The sequence below is a fragment of the Diorhabda carinulata genome, chromosome 9, assembly GCF_026250575.1.
Source record: "Diorhabda carinulata isolate Delta chromosome 9, icDioCari1.1, whole genome shotgun sequence".
NCBI lineage: Eukaryota > Metazoa > Arthropoda > Insecta > Coleoptera > Chrysomelidae > Diorhabda > Diorhabda carinulata.
This window is the reverse complement of record NC_079468.1, coordinates 13,092,071-13,109,517: the sequence shown is the minus strand read 5'-3', so window position 1 is coordinate 13,109,517 and position 17,447 is coordinate 13,092,071. Positions and strand designations below refer to the sequence as shown.

At 32.9% G+C, this 17,447-nt stretch overlaps 1 protein-coding gene across 1 annotated transcript in view; it reads left to right on the top strand.

Annotated features, from left to right (window-relative positions):
* Positions 1-17,447, top strand: part of LOC130898294 (cocaine esterase-like) — a 48,442-nt gene that overhangs the window by 21,011 nt on the left and 9,984 nt on the right. The window contains exons 6-7 of the mRNA XM_057807490.1: positions 7,151-7,336; positions 15,878-16,077. Coding sequence (XP_057663473.1) covers positions 7,151-7,336; positions 15,878-16,077 — 386 coding nt within the window. The remainder of the gene's footprint in view (positions 1-7,150; positions 7,337-15,877; positions 16,078-17,447) is intronic.

Here is a 17,447-nt window from a genome sequence, read left to right as displayed (position 1 = left end):
TTAGACTCTTTAATGCTCTAGGTTTTACTGATTTTCCAATGACAAAGAGAGGTAGCTTATGTGACCCTGATGCGTTCGAACAACACAAAGTAACTGTAATTCTCTCTTTGTTGATTCTAATCCCTGGGGCTGACATTTCTTATGGGGTCGCGAAAGTTTTCCGTGGCAACAGTTTAAAATTTAGTCCTGTTTCGTCGATTCTATAAATTTTATTTCACAGAAATGATTCTCTTAAACTTTTCTGAAAATTGACTTGCTGCTGGCTGATCTGCTGACATTTTTCCCCACATACGCTGATAAAGTGAACTCCATGGCGTTTTTTCCATCTTACCAGCCAGCCATCACTTGCAGTAAACGTACCTTCTCCTCCAAGTTTTACGTGAAGGATGATTGCCTTCTCTTTCAAAATTGGACCACTTAGTGGAGTACCACGCCTGCGCTCTTGCATAAACCACAGCCACAAAGCGTCATCAACTTGTTCAAGTTTAGGTTTTTTTAAAGTGCATCGAGTAGACAGAATTTTTTCAGTTTCAATTTGTTTACAAAAAGATTCAATGGATTTTCGGTTCCTACGCCAGTCATTCACAGTACTTTTACCGATATTGAATTTTCTACAAATACTTTGGACTGATTCACCCTTGTCTAGACGCTCTAGGATATCAAGTTTTTGTTGCATAGTCACAAACGTATTTTTACGTTTTTCACTAATTTTAGAAAACATTTTTCTTCAAGTAAACACGCGCACTCACTTACACAACACTTTCTCAAACATACACTCACAAAATAACGTCCGGTACAGTAAAATCTCACTTTATAACAATAACGAATGACAAAGGTAAAGTGCAGCCGATCGATAACGAAACCACCCATACACTAAACTGACATAAAAACTGTATGTAGTTTGTTTGCACGGTCGGAAACAAAACATTCAAGTAAAGAGCTGTCGAAAGTCATTCGCCCTCGGCGTGGCGCGGCGCGGATATGATTCATCCTCTTAGGACCGGCCGAACCATCCCGAGGCCGATCCAGCCGAGGCCGAAGAAGAGGGCGTCTATTGTACTTGTTACGGTGTAGAACTCCCCTGCTTTTCGATTTCAGGATAATTCCTTAATGTAACTAGTGGCATCTAGAGGTTAAATTGTTTCTGTATAGAAATGTATTAAACTCAATATCGACATTTATAATATCGGTTTAACTCAAAAATGATTAATTTTGAGATGCTGCAATATTGAAGTAAGGTATGGATAAATAATCATTATATACACATCGCTTGGTTACTTTAACAGCTTTCTCCACTTGTTCTTGTCATTATCAGTAGCTTTTTAGGTGGTCTCCTTGATATTTCTTTCTTTTCCTACAATATATCTCAACCATCATAGTCAAACTGCCACACCAAAACATCCAGTTTTTCTGTCTTAATTTTATATTTGCTCTTCTTCGTCTTGACCTCTTCAAATATTTTAGAATTAAGAGAAATATCTTACCCTTAGGAGATCAATGAAAATCTCTACATATTCCTCTCGACTATAGTGAAAACACAAAACTTTGCTTTGATTTTTATATATTTTATCGAATTCTCCAGATATTTGGTTACCTCCGTTTTCTGGATGCTGTAATCTCGGCATGTACACTGGGTCTTTCGCTCATTAATATGCGTTGATTTTTTTAAGTACAGGTAAGGTCATTAGCAATTCTTTCCGCATGCTTACTGTGAGCATTACAAAATCTGGCTTTTCTGTTATATAAATTGTCCTTCTCGACTTCATTTGGCACTCTCGAAATAAAGCTTCTGAAATGAATTTAACCAATACCGTTGATAAATAGATCACATTGTTCGACTATGACAGCGTTTGTTAGAATATTTAAAAAAAAACGTTTTTTCATGGTCACTATCAGGGACACTGGACACAATAAGGCCCAGAGAATTAAGTATTAGAATAAATTTGTTACTGGTCTAGGATAATTTCCTATCAAAAATTATAAAAATGATGTATTCTCATTCGCAATAACCACCTCTTCGTAACCTCGCTAGTTAGAAGAATTGAAATTGATATTGAGTTTTGTATAATGATATAAATTGTTAATTAGTTGATGCGTTAATGTCTGAGATATGGCTCAAATATCAATTACTCCTATTTCTATCATGATAATTGGATCAAAAATATGTTCAATAGCTAAGAAAACGAAATTCCAAGGAACACACTATCAACAATAATCGAACAGTCACATTTTTGCATATGTTCATAATTTAAAAATTATTAGTAATATACTCAAATTGTTATATTCTAAAATATATTATTAGGAGCACATATCTTATCAAACCCATATTTCCATAGATAATTCATTCTTAATTTGAGAAAATAATTGTCAAAATTTTACAAATAGCTGTTGTTTACTTCTACTTTGTATGAGTCTGATAACACACTAACATACTTGAAAACCAACTAATTAGTATACTGATAAGAATATTCGACTGAAAATGAAAGTAAAAATTTGTTACAATGTTGCCAGTAGAAAGATATACTAATCATAATATTGCTTTGTATTTATTATTATTATATATAGGGCGTTTCAAAAGGTGATCCTGTCTTTAGGATAGATAGAAAACTGGAAAATATTTGGGGTTTGATAATTTAAAAATGTTCGTATCATCATCCGTATTCAAGATAAAGGACGTTGAAGAGAAAAAATTGTACAAATTTTTTACGATTTTGCCGCAACTACTGACAAATTGTATTGAAATTCCATACGAATATGTTTTAGAACCTGATACATCCAATGAATTGGTTTTTTGTCTGACTCTCATAGAGGCCACATGGTTCGTCCCTCTTAGTATTGAAAATAACTTTTTCAATACTAGGTATATTGAGCTAAATTTCAAGTGAACTCAATCACCATTTAATTTTACACCAAAAAGGTACTCTTGATAGAACTCGATGAACATTTTGATTTGAGAATTATGAAGTAATAAACGATGCTAGTATAAAGTATAGATAAAGTCATTAATTATTATTAATTGATAAGCATTATGTGAATCAAAAAATTTTTTGTCGCGTAAATGAGGCCCCATAGACAAAACGGATACATTTAAAAAAATTGTAACGCTTCACAAAAATCCAGTCCAATCGTTATAGGATCTTGTATTTCAAAGTTGAATAAGTGTGGACCTGAGTTATTGGAGGCCTTAGTATGAAACAAACAACAATTTGATAATCATGTATTGCGGTTCTGGGACTCATACTGTTGGTTTTTTGATACCAAGGCCCCCAACAGATGAGTACGAGCATTTCTATGTATGGTTGGTTATAACGTTCAGTTAAGAATAATAACATTTCTAAAACCTATTAAATTAGATATTGTTAGTCAAAATGTACTCAAATTTCATTTCATCTGCTTTACTAGGAAGGAGTTATATAAGACCACAAAGTCCACCTTATTCTATTGTAATATTCGTGATTCTTGTTGATTTTTGTCGAGTAGAAACATTTTGGAACTATGGTAACTTTAAGGCAACAAACGGGATGCAAACTGTGGATAATCTATGAATTACTGTAAATTATTTATCAATCGCATAATGAATATCATCAACAATTCCCCTTAATAATTTATAATTTCTTTCTAACAATTCAAAGTAACAAGAAGGGTGGAAAATTTTATAAGGTTAGCTGGATAATGGGAATTCGAACAATGAGATCCAACAATGATAAATGATCTTCTCTAAAGAGAGAAATGTACCCACACCGAAATAAAAGGAGAAAGCAGAATTGGTGTGTTGGAAATAAATGTAACAAAAAGACACTATACATCACAATTTTGTTCACATGACTGGTGTTTCTTATTCTAATACCATCTAGCTTAATGATGTCATTTTTTGTGTTCCTAATAAATACCTTTTACTTTAAATGAAGTGATTCGTAAAAATGACTAAATGTGTTCATTGCATATACGAAAAAATTTGGGTTATTTTAACAGATGCAAAAAATTTTATTACGCAAAATGTTTGATATCTTCCTGGTCCACATTTTGAAATTATCTCTATATAACTATACAGAGTGTTAGGTAAATTTGTTACAAATCAAACATAAGATTTTTCCATCGAGAACCCCCTGTATTATACCGAATTAGGATTGCTTATACTTTTTGAAACTTTCGATATGACGTTTTGTTACATTATACAGAGTCAGCTTCATGTCCGTTGAAAAAAAATTTTTTTACTTAACCGAGTTTGTAATACGATTCAATATCACTGTATTCGATTAAATTTCTCTTTTCTCTATTTTCTCTTTAGTATACAAGATGGAATTTTATCGGTAGGCGTTGAAAAAATTTGACATAAACTTCAGTCGTTCACTTTTTTGTCTGCATTTTATTTCAAGTTCCTGAAATAAATTAATAAATATCAAGATCAATATTGCGTTTTAACAAAAATTGTTTGCTTGTATCTTAAGTTTTTCTTACAATAGTAATTAATACTACAAACAGAACGCAGAACTTCAGTAGGGGATTTCCTGTATGATGACTCATTTCTATAAAAATCGTGCAATATTTCAAGTGCCATCACCGATCCCTTACCTTATATCTAATGAAATCTTTCCAAAATTCATCTGTTTCAAATGAATATATTTCTACTTTTAATGCTTAGTTCATTATCTGTCAATAAATTGAATCTAGATATTTTAATACAAGGATAAAACTAAATTTCACTCACAACCTTGTAGAACTGATATCTCTGTGATGGTAACGTACCTATGTAAAGGGCATGCTATTATTTATTGAGTTTATATTATTCTAGAATAGTTAACCAAAGACATCTTGCTTTGTTGTCTCTCTATCGAATCATTTTCTATATGTGTCGAAACAAATATCAATTGTCATCATAAGTATGTCCTAGCTTCAGTTATTGATTGGCAACAATAATAAATAATGAAGCTGACACAACATTACCAGATAAATTAAACTGAAGATGTATCCCTCAATATCAAGGTTAATAATTTATAATAATAACTAGGTTAATAAATTGTTTTAATGGAATAAAAAATATAGTGGTCCATTGTACTTCATTAAAAATATATGTTATGGGTCAATATTTGCTTCGTTTTTGTTACTTGGTAAAACTAAGTCACCGGGTTTTGAGAACAATAATTTTCATCATAATCAAAATTCTTACTTTTCCACTACGTGTGGATACTTATATAAAATAATTTGAAAATTTTCTGAAAATATTTCTGTCATTTTCTTAAAGTGGGTACAATTTAAAATTATCATCATTAACTTTCAATTACAACCAAAAAACATTGTGATCACCAGTAATACTTTTTAGCTCAGAGAGTATTTTCTTTGCGTTATAGACATGGGATTGTTTAGTGATTTTTGATCGATTTTTTTCGCTTAATGCAGTGATATAACTCGCATGCGAACGTTTTGAAAGACCCGCCGTGTTTCCCACATTTCACAAAATGGAGAATTTATTATATGCCTGTACTAATATCAAAGCTTCAAGACTCGATGTCAAGCATTCTTCTTGTAAATGGGCTTAATCATAGACTCATGAATGTACAGTGTTAGAGCTATATTATCACATAATGGAAATAGAAAACGATCTACACCAGTTTTGCATTAAGTAAAAATGGAGGAAACCTTCTAAATAAAATAAATTACAACGACTACAGATGTCAGATGCGAGATGAATTAAAACTTTAAGAAGAATTCAAATACCTAATATAAGTCTTTCACTAGTTATGTGACGCCATGTTAATGGAGGGTATTTTTAATTGACGCAACAAATTATGAGATTGCTTGGCGATATCTACTCTATAAAAGAGCAAACCATGCATGAACTTAAAACTCAGTCCTAAGTGTCGTGAGGGATTTTTGGGCAACAATATAGATTGAAATTATGAACAGTTAGGTTTTGAACTATTAGATTCCCATAAAATCGCTTGGCTACCAAATGCCATTGAAAACTCATTTTCTTCAATCCCTCTTATCATTATTTTTTGAGAACTGGGGTGCTATTTCTTGCCAAGAGCGATGGGATCCAAAATGGGTCTGATTTTTGAAGAGAGAACGTATAACCTTTTACGGAAGGAAAAAATGAAATGTGTTACAAATAAATACTATTTATTTGTAACATGCTAGTTTGATATAGATAATACAAAAGCTGTAAAATTTTTTGGATAAATATTAAACGTAATAGTTGTATGTGATTTCTTAATGTAACATAAAACCTTACGTGTTGAGCTTCTTTTTGGTCATTTTCATATTTAAATAGGTTCATTCTAATATTAAATGCTATTCAACTCTATGTTACAACAGAAAAATTTTATGTTCACCACTATGATTATGAGAAAGAATATAATTTACCTAAAAATTGGCCATGTATAGCATTATTAAGATTTTTATTAAAATATTCTCTCTATCATTCCCGAATTCAGTTATTGTCGAGATATATATTTTGGTTCATTAGTTTTTTTGAAATGGTGCTTACACTCCAACAAAGAAATAGAATACTTCTCAATCACGGTGTCTCTGGCAAATGCGCAGGAAGAATGTTAAGAATGTTAATTGAGGAATATCTGACTATTAATTGAATATATCAATAAATAAAATTGCTTCGAATTCTAAGGTAAAAGAATTTGACACAGTAGAAATCATGAACATATTCACTACAGAACTTCCACGTCACTTTAGAGTGTCGCTTCAAGTACGAATGACTCACTTCCTTCTAATTGGCTAGATGAATGATAGATGGATTGGTCTTAGTGAAGCTATGGACTGGACACCAAGGTCTAAGCACTACTATTTCTGTTCCCATGGAGACATCTACAATCGATTAACTATGAAACAAAACCTTGATATGCGAAAATTTTAAAAGGAATAACAGATGCGTTCCAAGACCTTCAGGAAGAAATTTCCCTCTGATTGAGATCAGACTGATCACTAATGAAAAATGATGGGCAACATTTCGAAAATTCAAATATGTAACTTCTCATTAATTTTTCGAAGTATAGTTCAAAATACTTGATATTTGAAAAGTTTTCTTGAGGTTTCACTTGATTTCTAAATTCTATAACTGTGTTATATTGAAAAATACGCTAATTTTGAATAGAAATAACAGAAAATTATAAACTGTCGCGAACACTAATTTCAGGTTTCCTTTCAACCCATGATGGTGTGATACCCAGTAACTTAGGTCTTAAAGATCAAAGGCAAGCTATTCGATGGGTATCCCAAAATATCAAATATTTTGGGGGAGATCCCACTAAAGTGACAGTAGCAGGACAAAGCGCTGGTTCAATTGGTATCAGTTATCTTCTTCTAGATGAAAAATGTCAAGGTAAATATATATTGAAAATTGTTTATTGTTCACCAGCTATTTCACTAGAACCATCTAAATAATCATCCACAAGATCAGGAGATATTATTTGTAATTGGATAAATATTTTCAAGATCGTTTGATTTCAGTTTTGTAGATGTCTGTGAAAACGAATTGATAAATATTAAAAAAATTGGGAAAAATTATTCATCATCACAAAATGTTGAATTTTATTAAGGGGATAAAAAATAATCAAAAACCATCCTCAAAAACCCTTTTTTGAAATATTTGGGGACTAAAAAACTTCTTGACGTATTTGTAATAGAAACCGAGATATTTGGAATAAACGATCGAAATTTATTGCTCAACCGGGTGGCATATTAAAAAATCGAGAAAAAAAAGGATTTTTAAACTTTGTTTTCCAATTTACATTTGTAATTTTTTTAATGTACATTATTTTAACATTTTTATGAAAGACCCGATATATATATGCCCATAAAAATATATATGTACCTGAAATTTTACCTGTCCTATTCATCTATTGAAGAATAAATTACCCCTGAGTTTATGCCTCTGGGTCTCCCGGTAGAAATCGAGAGAAATATATGTAGTTTGTAAAAAGTAAAAAAAAATATCAAGATTTTAGAAAAAAATGAACAAGCACGAGCATTATCACAAGTGTTCAGTAATCCTGTTTGTAGTGTAAAATATTTATATTTTATTCATATAGACATCATGAAGGAAAGTTAACACTACGTTATAAAATTTTTTGTTACTTTGACTACGCAAACTAAGACTGAAATTAAACTGGCAAGTTTACTACCTACATCTTCAGCATTATTTCAATATAGTAAACGGGTTTTCTATCAAATTTAAAAATGGCAGGGAAGCAAACTTCCGAATGAGGAATGGGGATGGAAACGACTTAATATGTTGATCCCAATCATGACAACTGATCAACCGGTGCCTGAAGATTTATTAGAACAGGTAGTTAGCTATGTATTAATATTTTATTATTGAAACAATAAATTTTAATTAAAATGTGTTTGTTGGAACTATATTTTCCAATATTCCTCAGCTGTAATACCAACTATGCGACTCAACGATGTGGATGTCGAAAATCTGGGTTGCGGTGTTCACAAGTCTGCAAGAATTGCAGTGGAATTACTTTTGATAACGCACAACCAGTTTCAATGAGTACTGTTAATTGAGAAGACATCAATGACTTATCAGCTAATACTTTGGTAGATGATGATTGTACGACACTAGTTCAAAATTCTACTGATAATGATAGAAACTGTAAGCGACCTGGTACTTGTTGAGAACGTTATGAGTGTTCGGCTACGTCGACAAGAAGGACTGAAGGACTGTATTATATAAGATGTTATATGCTGGATGATCTTTGATGTGTATTGGCACTATCTGCATTTATCAGATTGAGTGTTCGGAACCTTAATAATATTTTTCTTGTAGTTATTAGTGTTAATAGTAAGCCATCATGAAGCCTTCGGACTGTGGAAAGAAATTCTGTTTGAAGCTTCTTTGTCCACATGCGGTTGGTGTGTAGTGCCTTTCGTGACCACTGTTCCAGCTTCTCGGTGTCCAATACTATATTTATGTCAGAATCTGGCAATGCAAGGTTGAGGGGTGAATAATCCTTATCCGAATTGGATATAATCCAGTACAGAGTTGAGATTTCCGATTAAGTATGAAAGAATTTACGTAGTTTCGTTACCTCTCGAGGATGCAGGTTAAGAAGGTCAATCAAGCCTATTCCACTCTCTTTTCGGGGTAATGTTGTTCTAATAGTGGATGACTTCGAGTGGTGGTTGTTGTTTCTCGTCATCATTGTTCGTGTCAACCTCTGAATACCCTCTAACTCTGTTTCCGTCCTCTTCAGGAGGACGTTCCAAAAGAGTACGTTAAAATAGGTGTGGCACAGGTGTTGATTACCTGGACTAAGTTGCCTGCATAAGTGACTTCACTCTTTTGGTGTATTGATCATGGATTCTAGCTTTTGCCTGCATAAGTGACTTCACTCTTTTGGTGTATTGATCCTGGATTCTAGCTTTTGCCTGCTTGTGGTCTAGCAGTTTAGCCTAGTGAAATCCTATGTATTTGTAGGCTCCTCCGTTTTCCATCGCCTGTACGATATATTCGTCGGGAAGTTGCACATTTCCGTTCATGACATTGCTTTTCTCGATTTGTAGAGTCTTGCACTTATTATTAATAATATTATTATTATTTATGATATAATCACGGGAGGGGATTACTACGGCCCAAGTGGACATATATAGAAGTGGGCATGTGTGAGTTGTTTTGGATCATGGACACTCATCTGGTTGGAGTATAAGAGTAACAAAGACAAGCTACATATATTTCTCTCGTTTTCTACCGGGAGACTGAGAGGCATAAACTCAAGAGCAATTTATTCTTCAATACGTGAACAGAACAGGTAAAATCTCATGTAAATGTATACTTTTATGGGACTATAATTGTCGAGTCTTTTATAAAAATGTAAAAATGATATAAATTGAAAAAAATACATTAAACATTACAAATGTTTATGAACTTAAAATTAAAAAAAATTTTTTTATAAATTAAACAAAAATAAATCTCTAAGATCATTTGTTAAGCTTTGTAGGTGTAAATTTGGAAACAGTTTAAAAAATCTTTTTTTCGATTTTTTGTAATCTTTTTAATATGCCACCCGGCTGAGCAATAAATTTCGATCTGTAATTGCAAATATCTCGGTTTCTATTGCAAATATGTTAAAAGTGATTCAAGACGTTTTTATAGAAAATTTTAGTTCCTACATTTTTTGTTCGGACCTTTTTTTATATTTTTCCACGTTCTTAAGATATTTTCAAAAAAGTTATTTTATAGGTGGTTTTTAATAATTTTCTAATTCAACTATAACCTATAACTATAAATCCTTAAGATATATGCTAAACTAAACTTATATTGAAAAATGCAGGCTTTCCTTTTGGATGCCAATTTCATTTCTCATTTTATCAGACTACAAGATCAAATCACTTATACAGGTTCGAGAAAAATGGTCGAAACATTAATTTGTTCATGAGTTTAATGAAAAATTGCCTCGAATAAAATATTTCTGTATAATTTGTATACTATCCAATGATGTTTGCAGGTTTATATGTATTCATATTTTTTTACTAGATATGTTATTGCTGAATTCACTGATAGCAGGTTTAGTGAGTCTTTGATTTACAGATTATGGTTTAACAACATCATTTTAAATAGTACAGTGAAATAGTTATTTGATGCAAGATTGACAATAATTGAAAATTCAACATTTATTCACAATAATTGTTCAAGTTCAAGTGAAAACCTTTGGCTGCCTGATAGTATCCTAATTTATCAACAAATGACTTTAACAAATTTTGTGTCTTGACTTTGATTCAACTTGTTAGTTTTTAAAAAGTTTGAGGTATTCCCTTATAATCTATAGAATCGGTGGAAAGAAAAATATACTGTGACCTTATCGACAACTCAATATAATCTGTTTGGCCCACCCATCTCTAAAGAAATATAATGTTCATATATTGTAAAAACGTATCATCAAAACGAGTTGGTGATGAAGCCAAATTTCTTCTGATAACTGAAAATTATTAGAACGATTGAGAAGCGAACTAATTAATTCTGATACTATCGGATGTTATAAAAGTTGTACATATCTATCACCTTTCAATGTGTTTTACAAAAAAAAAAGAATAATCATTTCTCAAAGTATTCAAATTCAAATATTCAAATTTCCATCCAATGCGGAAATACCGAAAATTATGTCAATTTTCGAATCCGTTTAAGCAAACTGTTGTTTCATCGAAAAGCACAATGTTATTCATAAATGTCTTATTCACATCAATTTCATTCTTGCTTCGTAAATCTATAATCTTTATCCATTGTAAGTTTTATTAGCGGCTCATTGTAACTATCTCTTTCTATCCCTGGAATCAAAAATCATCAATAAAGTAATTTATTCACGTTCATATGGATTCGACATGATTAATATTAAATTATTTTCAAATATCAAAAAATCGAACTGGAGTTTCATACTTAATTATGTTAATACATTGACAAATTGTAAATGAATGTGATTTGACAAACATCAAAATGGATACACATACTGTGATAAGTACTTAGTTTGTTAACATTAATACAAATGAATATCTACTCAAAAAAATTATATATACAGGGTGATGTATTCAAAATATTACCCGTTGACGTCATATCTCAGAAAATGTGACATAAACAAGAAATCAGATAACAACATTAGATAATATACAAAAGAAATTCTTCTTCTTCTTTTCCTTCTTCATCGTACGTTAGGACTAGGTTAGCATCGATGGTTGCCTAGCGGTAGCTGGGATGATGAAGACCAGCTTCATATCTCTTATAGATCAGGGGTTCCCAAACTTTTATGTACCACGCCACCTCTGGTTATCTGGAGACCCCCCACACCCCCCTACACATGTCAGCTTTCCATTTTGCAATATCCTATTTCCACGGTGCTGTACATACCAACTCCCCAGTATATGCCTACATGATACGGTGAGTAGGTAGATTTTTTTGTTCACTGTTGAATGCGGTAACGCAGAATGGGAAGATTCAATAATAGTACGTATGATGAAAATTGAAACAAGTATAACATAAAAAACGAATATAATTACTGATACACAATTTAACATTGTAACACAGATACATTTTCAATTCAAGGAAGGTAAAACAATAGGCCTACCTACTGACAAAAACAAAACATAAAATGCAACTTAGTGAGATGGGTGCGCTTGCATGTTCTGGATAAGTTGACAGTTTGTTGAAGTTTGTTGCGGTACTTGGTTTTGATCGCCACAAGAGTTGAAAACGCTTTTTCGCACATGTGTGTTGTTGAAAAAGGCAAGTACATCCGAACAGCTTCCTCTGAAACACTGGGGTAAACTTTTAAGTACTTTAACCAAAATAAGGGCTTTCCCATTTTTTCAAAATCGTATCTTGCAGCAGAGCCATTTTTTATTTCTATTCCTTCCTCTTGCAACTCTTCTGGCAGCAAATGTATGTCCATGTTGAATGGGTCGGTTGATAGTTTGTAAAACTCCTCTGACAAGTTAAGAAAGTACCTGCTGAACTCCTCCTTGAGGCTCTTCAAATGGTCAATTATCAAGTTGTTCAAAAGCAGTCCTTCAAATACGTCCTCAAAACATGCTTCTTCTGAGACTGACACTACTTTGCTGAAACTTGATAAGTTGCTGGGGTTCATTGACACTTTACGTATCCAAAGTTGTAGTTTCTCAACGTACATCTTGATGACATCCCGATGTCTTACTATATTTGAGACTACACTTTCCAGTCTCAAGTTTAGGTTCTTTAACGTGTCACAAAAGTCTGATAAATGGGCCAAAATCACTTGGTTACTGGGTTTTTTGAACTCTTCACTAAGCTCGTTTTGTTTCTGCAGTGCCAAAAACATAATCACTTCATCACGGAGCTCAAATAGTCTTCCCAACATATTGCCTTTTGATAGCCATCGTACTTCTGTTTGAAATAGTCACTTACTAAATCTTTACAAAGACTTTTAAACAGTCGAGTATTTAATGCACTGTTCTTTACGTAGTTGACTGCTGTGATACATAGCTTTAAAACAGCATTGAGTTCGTTTGGAAGCGTTTTTGCTCCCAAGGCTTGATGGTGAATAAAACAATAAATCCCAACCACGGCAGCATTCTTCTCTTTGACCAACTGCACAAAGCCTGAGCGAGAACCGAGTATTGAAGGAGCACCATCTGTGCATACATCAATAAGTTTTTGCCAAGAAAGTTCGTGTTTCTCAAAAAAGTCTTATACTGCTTTCATCACATCTACAGCTTCAATAGTGGTCACCAGCTCAGTAGAAAACATTAGTTCTTCCTTCATTCTTTCATTTTCAATGTAACATATACTGTACTCTCGTCAAGCTGGATAGCAAAAAACGGGGATTTTTTTATTGCATCAACCACCTGGTTTTTAATGTCCTTGGCCATATCATCAATTCGGCGTTTTACGATGTTGTCTGAAAGTGGTATTTGTGATAGCTTTTTCCTACTATCAGTTCCAAGGACAACATCGGCTGCTTTTAAAAGGCACGGTTTAACAAGCGTTTCACCAATAGTGTGACTTTTCTTTTCCTTAGCAATAGGAAGAGATAACTCATAGGAAGCTTCAAGCACTTTTAAAGATGACTGAGCAGCAGATCCAGTGCTATCTAACTTCATGAGCTTTAAACTCTGAGATTTTGCAGCGAAAAACTCTTTGGGTTTGTCCTTTAAAGAGGCATATATGGTTGACAAATGTCTCAGAAGACGATTAGGCCTCATCGCGTCATTACTTGATATTTCATAGCAAAGAACGCACTGAGGGTAATCAACATTATCTTTGAGCAAGGAAACAAACCCATATTGAATATAATCTTCAATATACTTGCGTTTCTTTGCCGTGTTCATCTTCTCTGATTCAGCTTCACACAGAACTCACACAACACAAAAACAATTACTCCAATTTAAACGTCACAGCAATTATAGAACACCCACAATACAGAAAACATGCTGACTGATATTTCACGGAAAGCACTGTGCCTGAACGGGTGGAAAGGGTGCGAGGGAACTCGCACTCACACCAAGGCCATACGGAGGTATCGTTACAAACGGCCATTGCGTTTGACAGTAACTGCTATGGAGTGGGCGGTTTGAGAACGGTAGCCTTGCTTACAACTTTATTAAAACTTTACAAAAAGTTTTGTTCCTTTGCAATCTTTGCCAACCTTCTTCTGACATTCTGTCTGACATCTCACTTCATTCTGGATTTCACATATCTCCCTTATTTCATCATTTCTCTTGTGGTCAAATAATGTGTGTCACGCTATTGATCTAAGCTCAAAAGAATTTATTGGAAACAATTTTTAATGAAAGTCATAATTAATCTACAAACCCGATGTTTCGCTTATTTTGGCCGGCCCTTTATATAAATTCATACTATGTATCGTTAATTCTTTCAAAAAATATTTTCAAAACGTCTTTCCTAGAACATACGAGTACTAGAAATCTAGAAACAAAAGAATTGAATTTTAATGTTTTTGCTAATAATAAGTATGTTGCATCTTATATTTATCCTTTTGCTTCATTTTCTCAATGTAAAATTACCGTGAAATTACTTGCAGAGAAAATGCATTTTCATATTACTCTTAATCTAAGATATTTATCGCAAAGATCTCAAACTTGATGGAGTACTTTTTAATACTTTATCATAAGTAATTAGGGAGCTGGATGTGTGGTATGTGGATACAGAAATGTGAAAACTTGTTCCAGAGGTCGTTAAAAGTGAATATAATCACCTGTACGTAGTCAATCTCTTTTAGAATGTTTTAGTGAAAGAGCAACGTTTTCCACAGAATAGCCAGAATTTTTGATAGCAAAATTCAGTTCAGTGAAGAGAATGGACAAATATAAACAAAAAATGCCAGTCATATCTTTGTCGTCTTTTTGGCATAAAATATTTTGAAGAATATACAATACACGATCCACTAATAAGGGATAAACAAAAATGTGGACGCCACTAATCTTTATCTAATCAAAATATGAATTGCTAATTATCTACAAATTGTAAAAATAAATGAAGTAACAGCAATCAATAACTACGAACCCTAAAGGGTGTACAGTATTTTTCATGAAAGCTTATATATAAAGAAGTTATCTCAAAGGGTTTGCCTGTATTGCTTAGTACTGATCGAAAGCTCGCTCGCATTAAGAATTCAAATGGATATTAGATACGGCTGAACGTAATCCAGGAAAATCTTTACCTAGATAACACAGTAGGTTATACTTCACTACACCATTATACCCCAGAATCAAAAATTTGGTAAAAAAAATGATATAAAGCAAAATTCATTTTTGGGATTTCGAAGGTGTAATCTTTATTGATTATTTAGAGAAAAAGCCAATATCATGCTGATTGGTTAACATCCTTTGATACCGTATTTGAAAAAATAGAAACTCATTGCATAAGAAAAGAGATTTGTTGCATCACAATAATGTGTCAGCTTACTTTTCTGCAATTGTTGAAGAAGAAATAGCCAAACTTTGTTACGTCATATTCATTTGATCTCCTATCACTCTCTACTCTCTAAATATAAGAGGTAGCAACTTATCTAGAGAAGGCTCGATTGTTGTGGTTATCAACTATGGCTTAATGATTTTGGTAATGGTAATTGTATTGGTAAAATGGAAGGAATATGTCTTTCGTAGGTTAAGTTGATTCGCATTGGAATGAGAAATGATCAAATCAATTCCTTGTTTTGAAAGTGACCCACAATAATTATAGAAATAGGGATAATATTTGTCGGAAAAAGTTATAGAATGATTTTACATGTACATGCTACAAGTAATAAGGTTTCAAGACTAAATTACACTATCTATTATAAAATTTCAAAAATTTATTCAGTAGGACTTATTACACTGTGAAAATTAAATAAATGTACATGTATACTAATTAAATATATAAACCTTTTTGCAGGACTATTCAGAGGAGCTATATTGGAAAGTGGATCGGCTTTATGTCCACATGACTTTCAATCAGATCCAAAAACTCAGGCATATCGTTTAGGTCGTCTCATTAATCCTGACTTCAAAAATAACTCGATCGATTTATTGAAAACATTAAAGCAAATGTCTATCAACGAACTCATGGAATATGCTTACTCTCCATATTTCAGGGTAAGAATAAATGTTTGAAATACATTTTTGGATTCAATTCAAATCATAAATTAACGCCCAAAATGGGAATAGTTTTTTGTTCCAAAATTCGTGATATACTCAATCCATATCTCCAAATTAGGAGGTTCGAATGACAAGATCCGACAATATAAGCGACAAGTATGATATTTACACTAGATAAAAATCCAAACTTAAGTCTATCTTTTCTACAGGTATTTTTCGATTTGTCAATGTTAATTAATGTATTTTTAAGGATTCCGCTCAATCCTCATAGAAAGTTGCGGTCAATTATTCTGAAACTTGGCACAGTTTGCAGAAAACTGATGAAAAGTCTCAATTGGCACGAAATTAAACCCCTTCAAATCCTTAAAACTACCCTCCAAAAGTCCAAGGGTACCATAAGAAGTAGAGCTACGGCCAGGTTTTCTGAAACCTAGCACAATGAGAGTTCGAGGCAAGTCGATTAAAAGTCTCAATGGGCACGAAACTAAACCCCTTCAAAACCTAAAAACTACCCTTGAAAAGTCCAAGGGTACCATAAGAAGTTGACCAACGGCCACGTTTTCTGAAACCTAGCACAATGATATTTTAAAGCCAGCTGAATGAAAGTTTCAATGGACACGAAACCCTAAATCCTCAAAACTACCCCTGAAAGGGGGAAAGTCCAAAGGTACTATAAGAGGAGGAGCCACGTACAGGTTTTCTGAAACTTGGCACACTGATAGTTTGAAGCAAGCTGATTGAAAGCCTCAATGGGCACGAAACTACCCCTGAACTGTCCTACGAGTACATCCTCATGTATTTTCAGAAGCACAGATATTTTTTACTAAAAAAAATTTTCTCAATCTTAATATGTTATCATTGTGCCCACATATAGAGTAGGTATTGGAAAATGTTTTCCGTAATACATTTAGACGAAATGCCAGTGGATCATCTTCAATAGCTTTGATTTCAATCGATATGGGGATGTTACAATTATTACATAATCTAGTATCAGCATTCACAACAAGAGGATTTCTATTATTTTCTAGTATTTCTTCTAAATAAGACATTTTCCCATTTCTCAATATTCTCGTCACCATCGATTCTAGTCATTTGTTCTCGCTTCATTTATCTACTGCAAGTAATACACGCTAAGCAATTCCCTATTTCTAATATTCAACTGATTATCAAAAATGTAAAAAATCTCAGATGGAGATACTGTTAATAATGCAATCACTTTTTAAGTAATTCATATATATTTAATCTTACAATGTACATACCTATTTATACGTATACCTACATGTGTGTCTACTCGCCTGCATGAATCAAGTAAGATGTGTGTAGAATACAAAGTAACTAACACCTACAATACCTAATTGCCTCACATG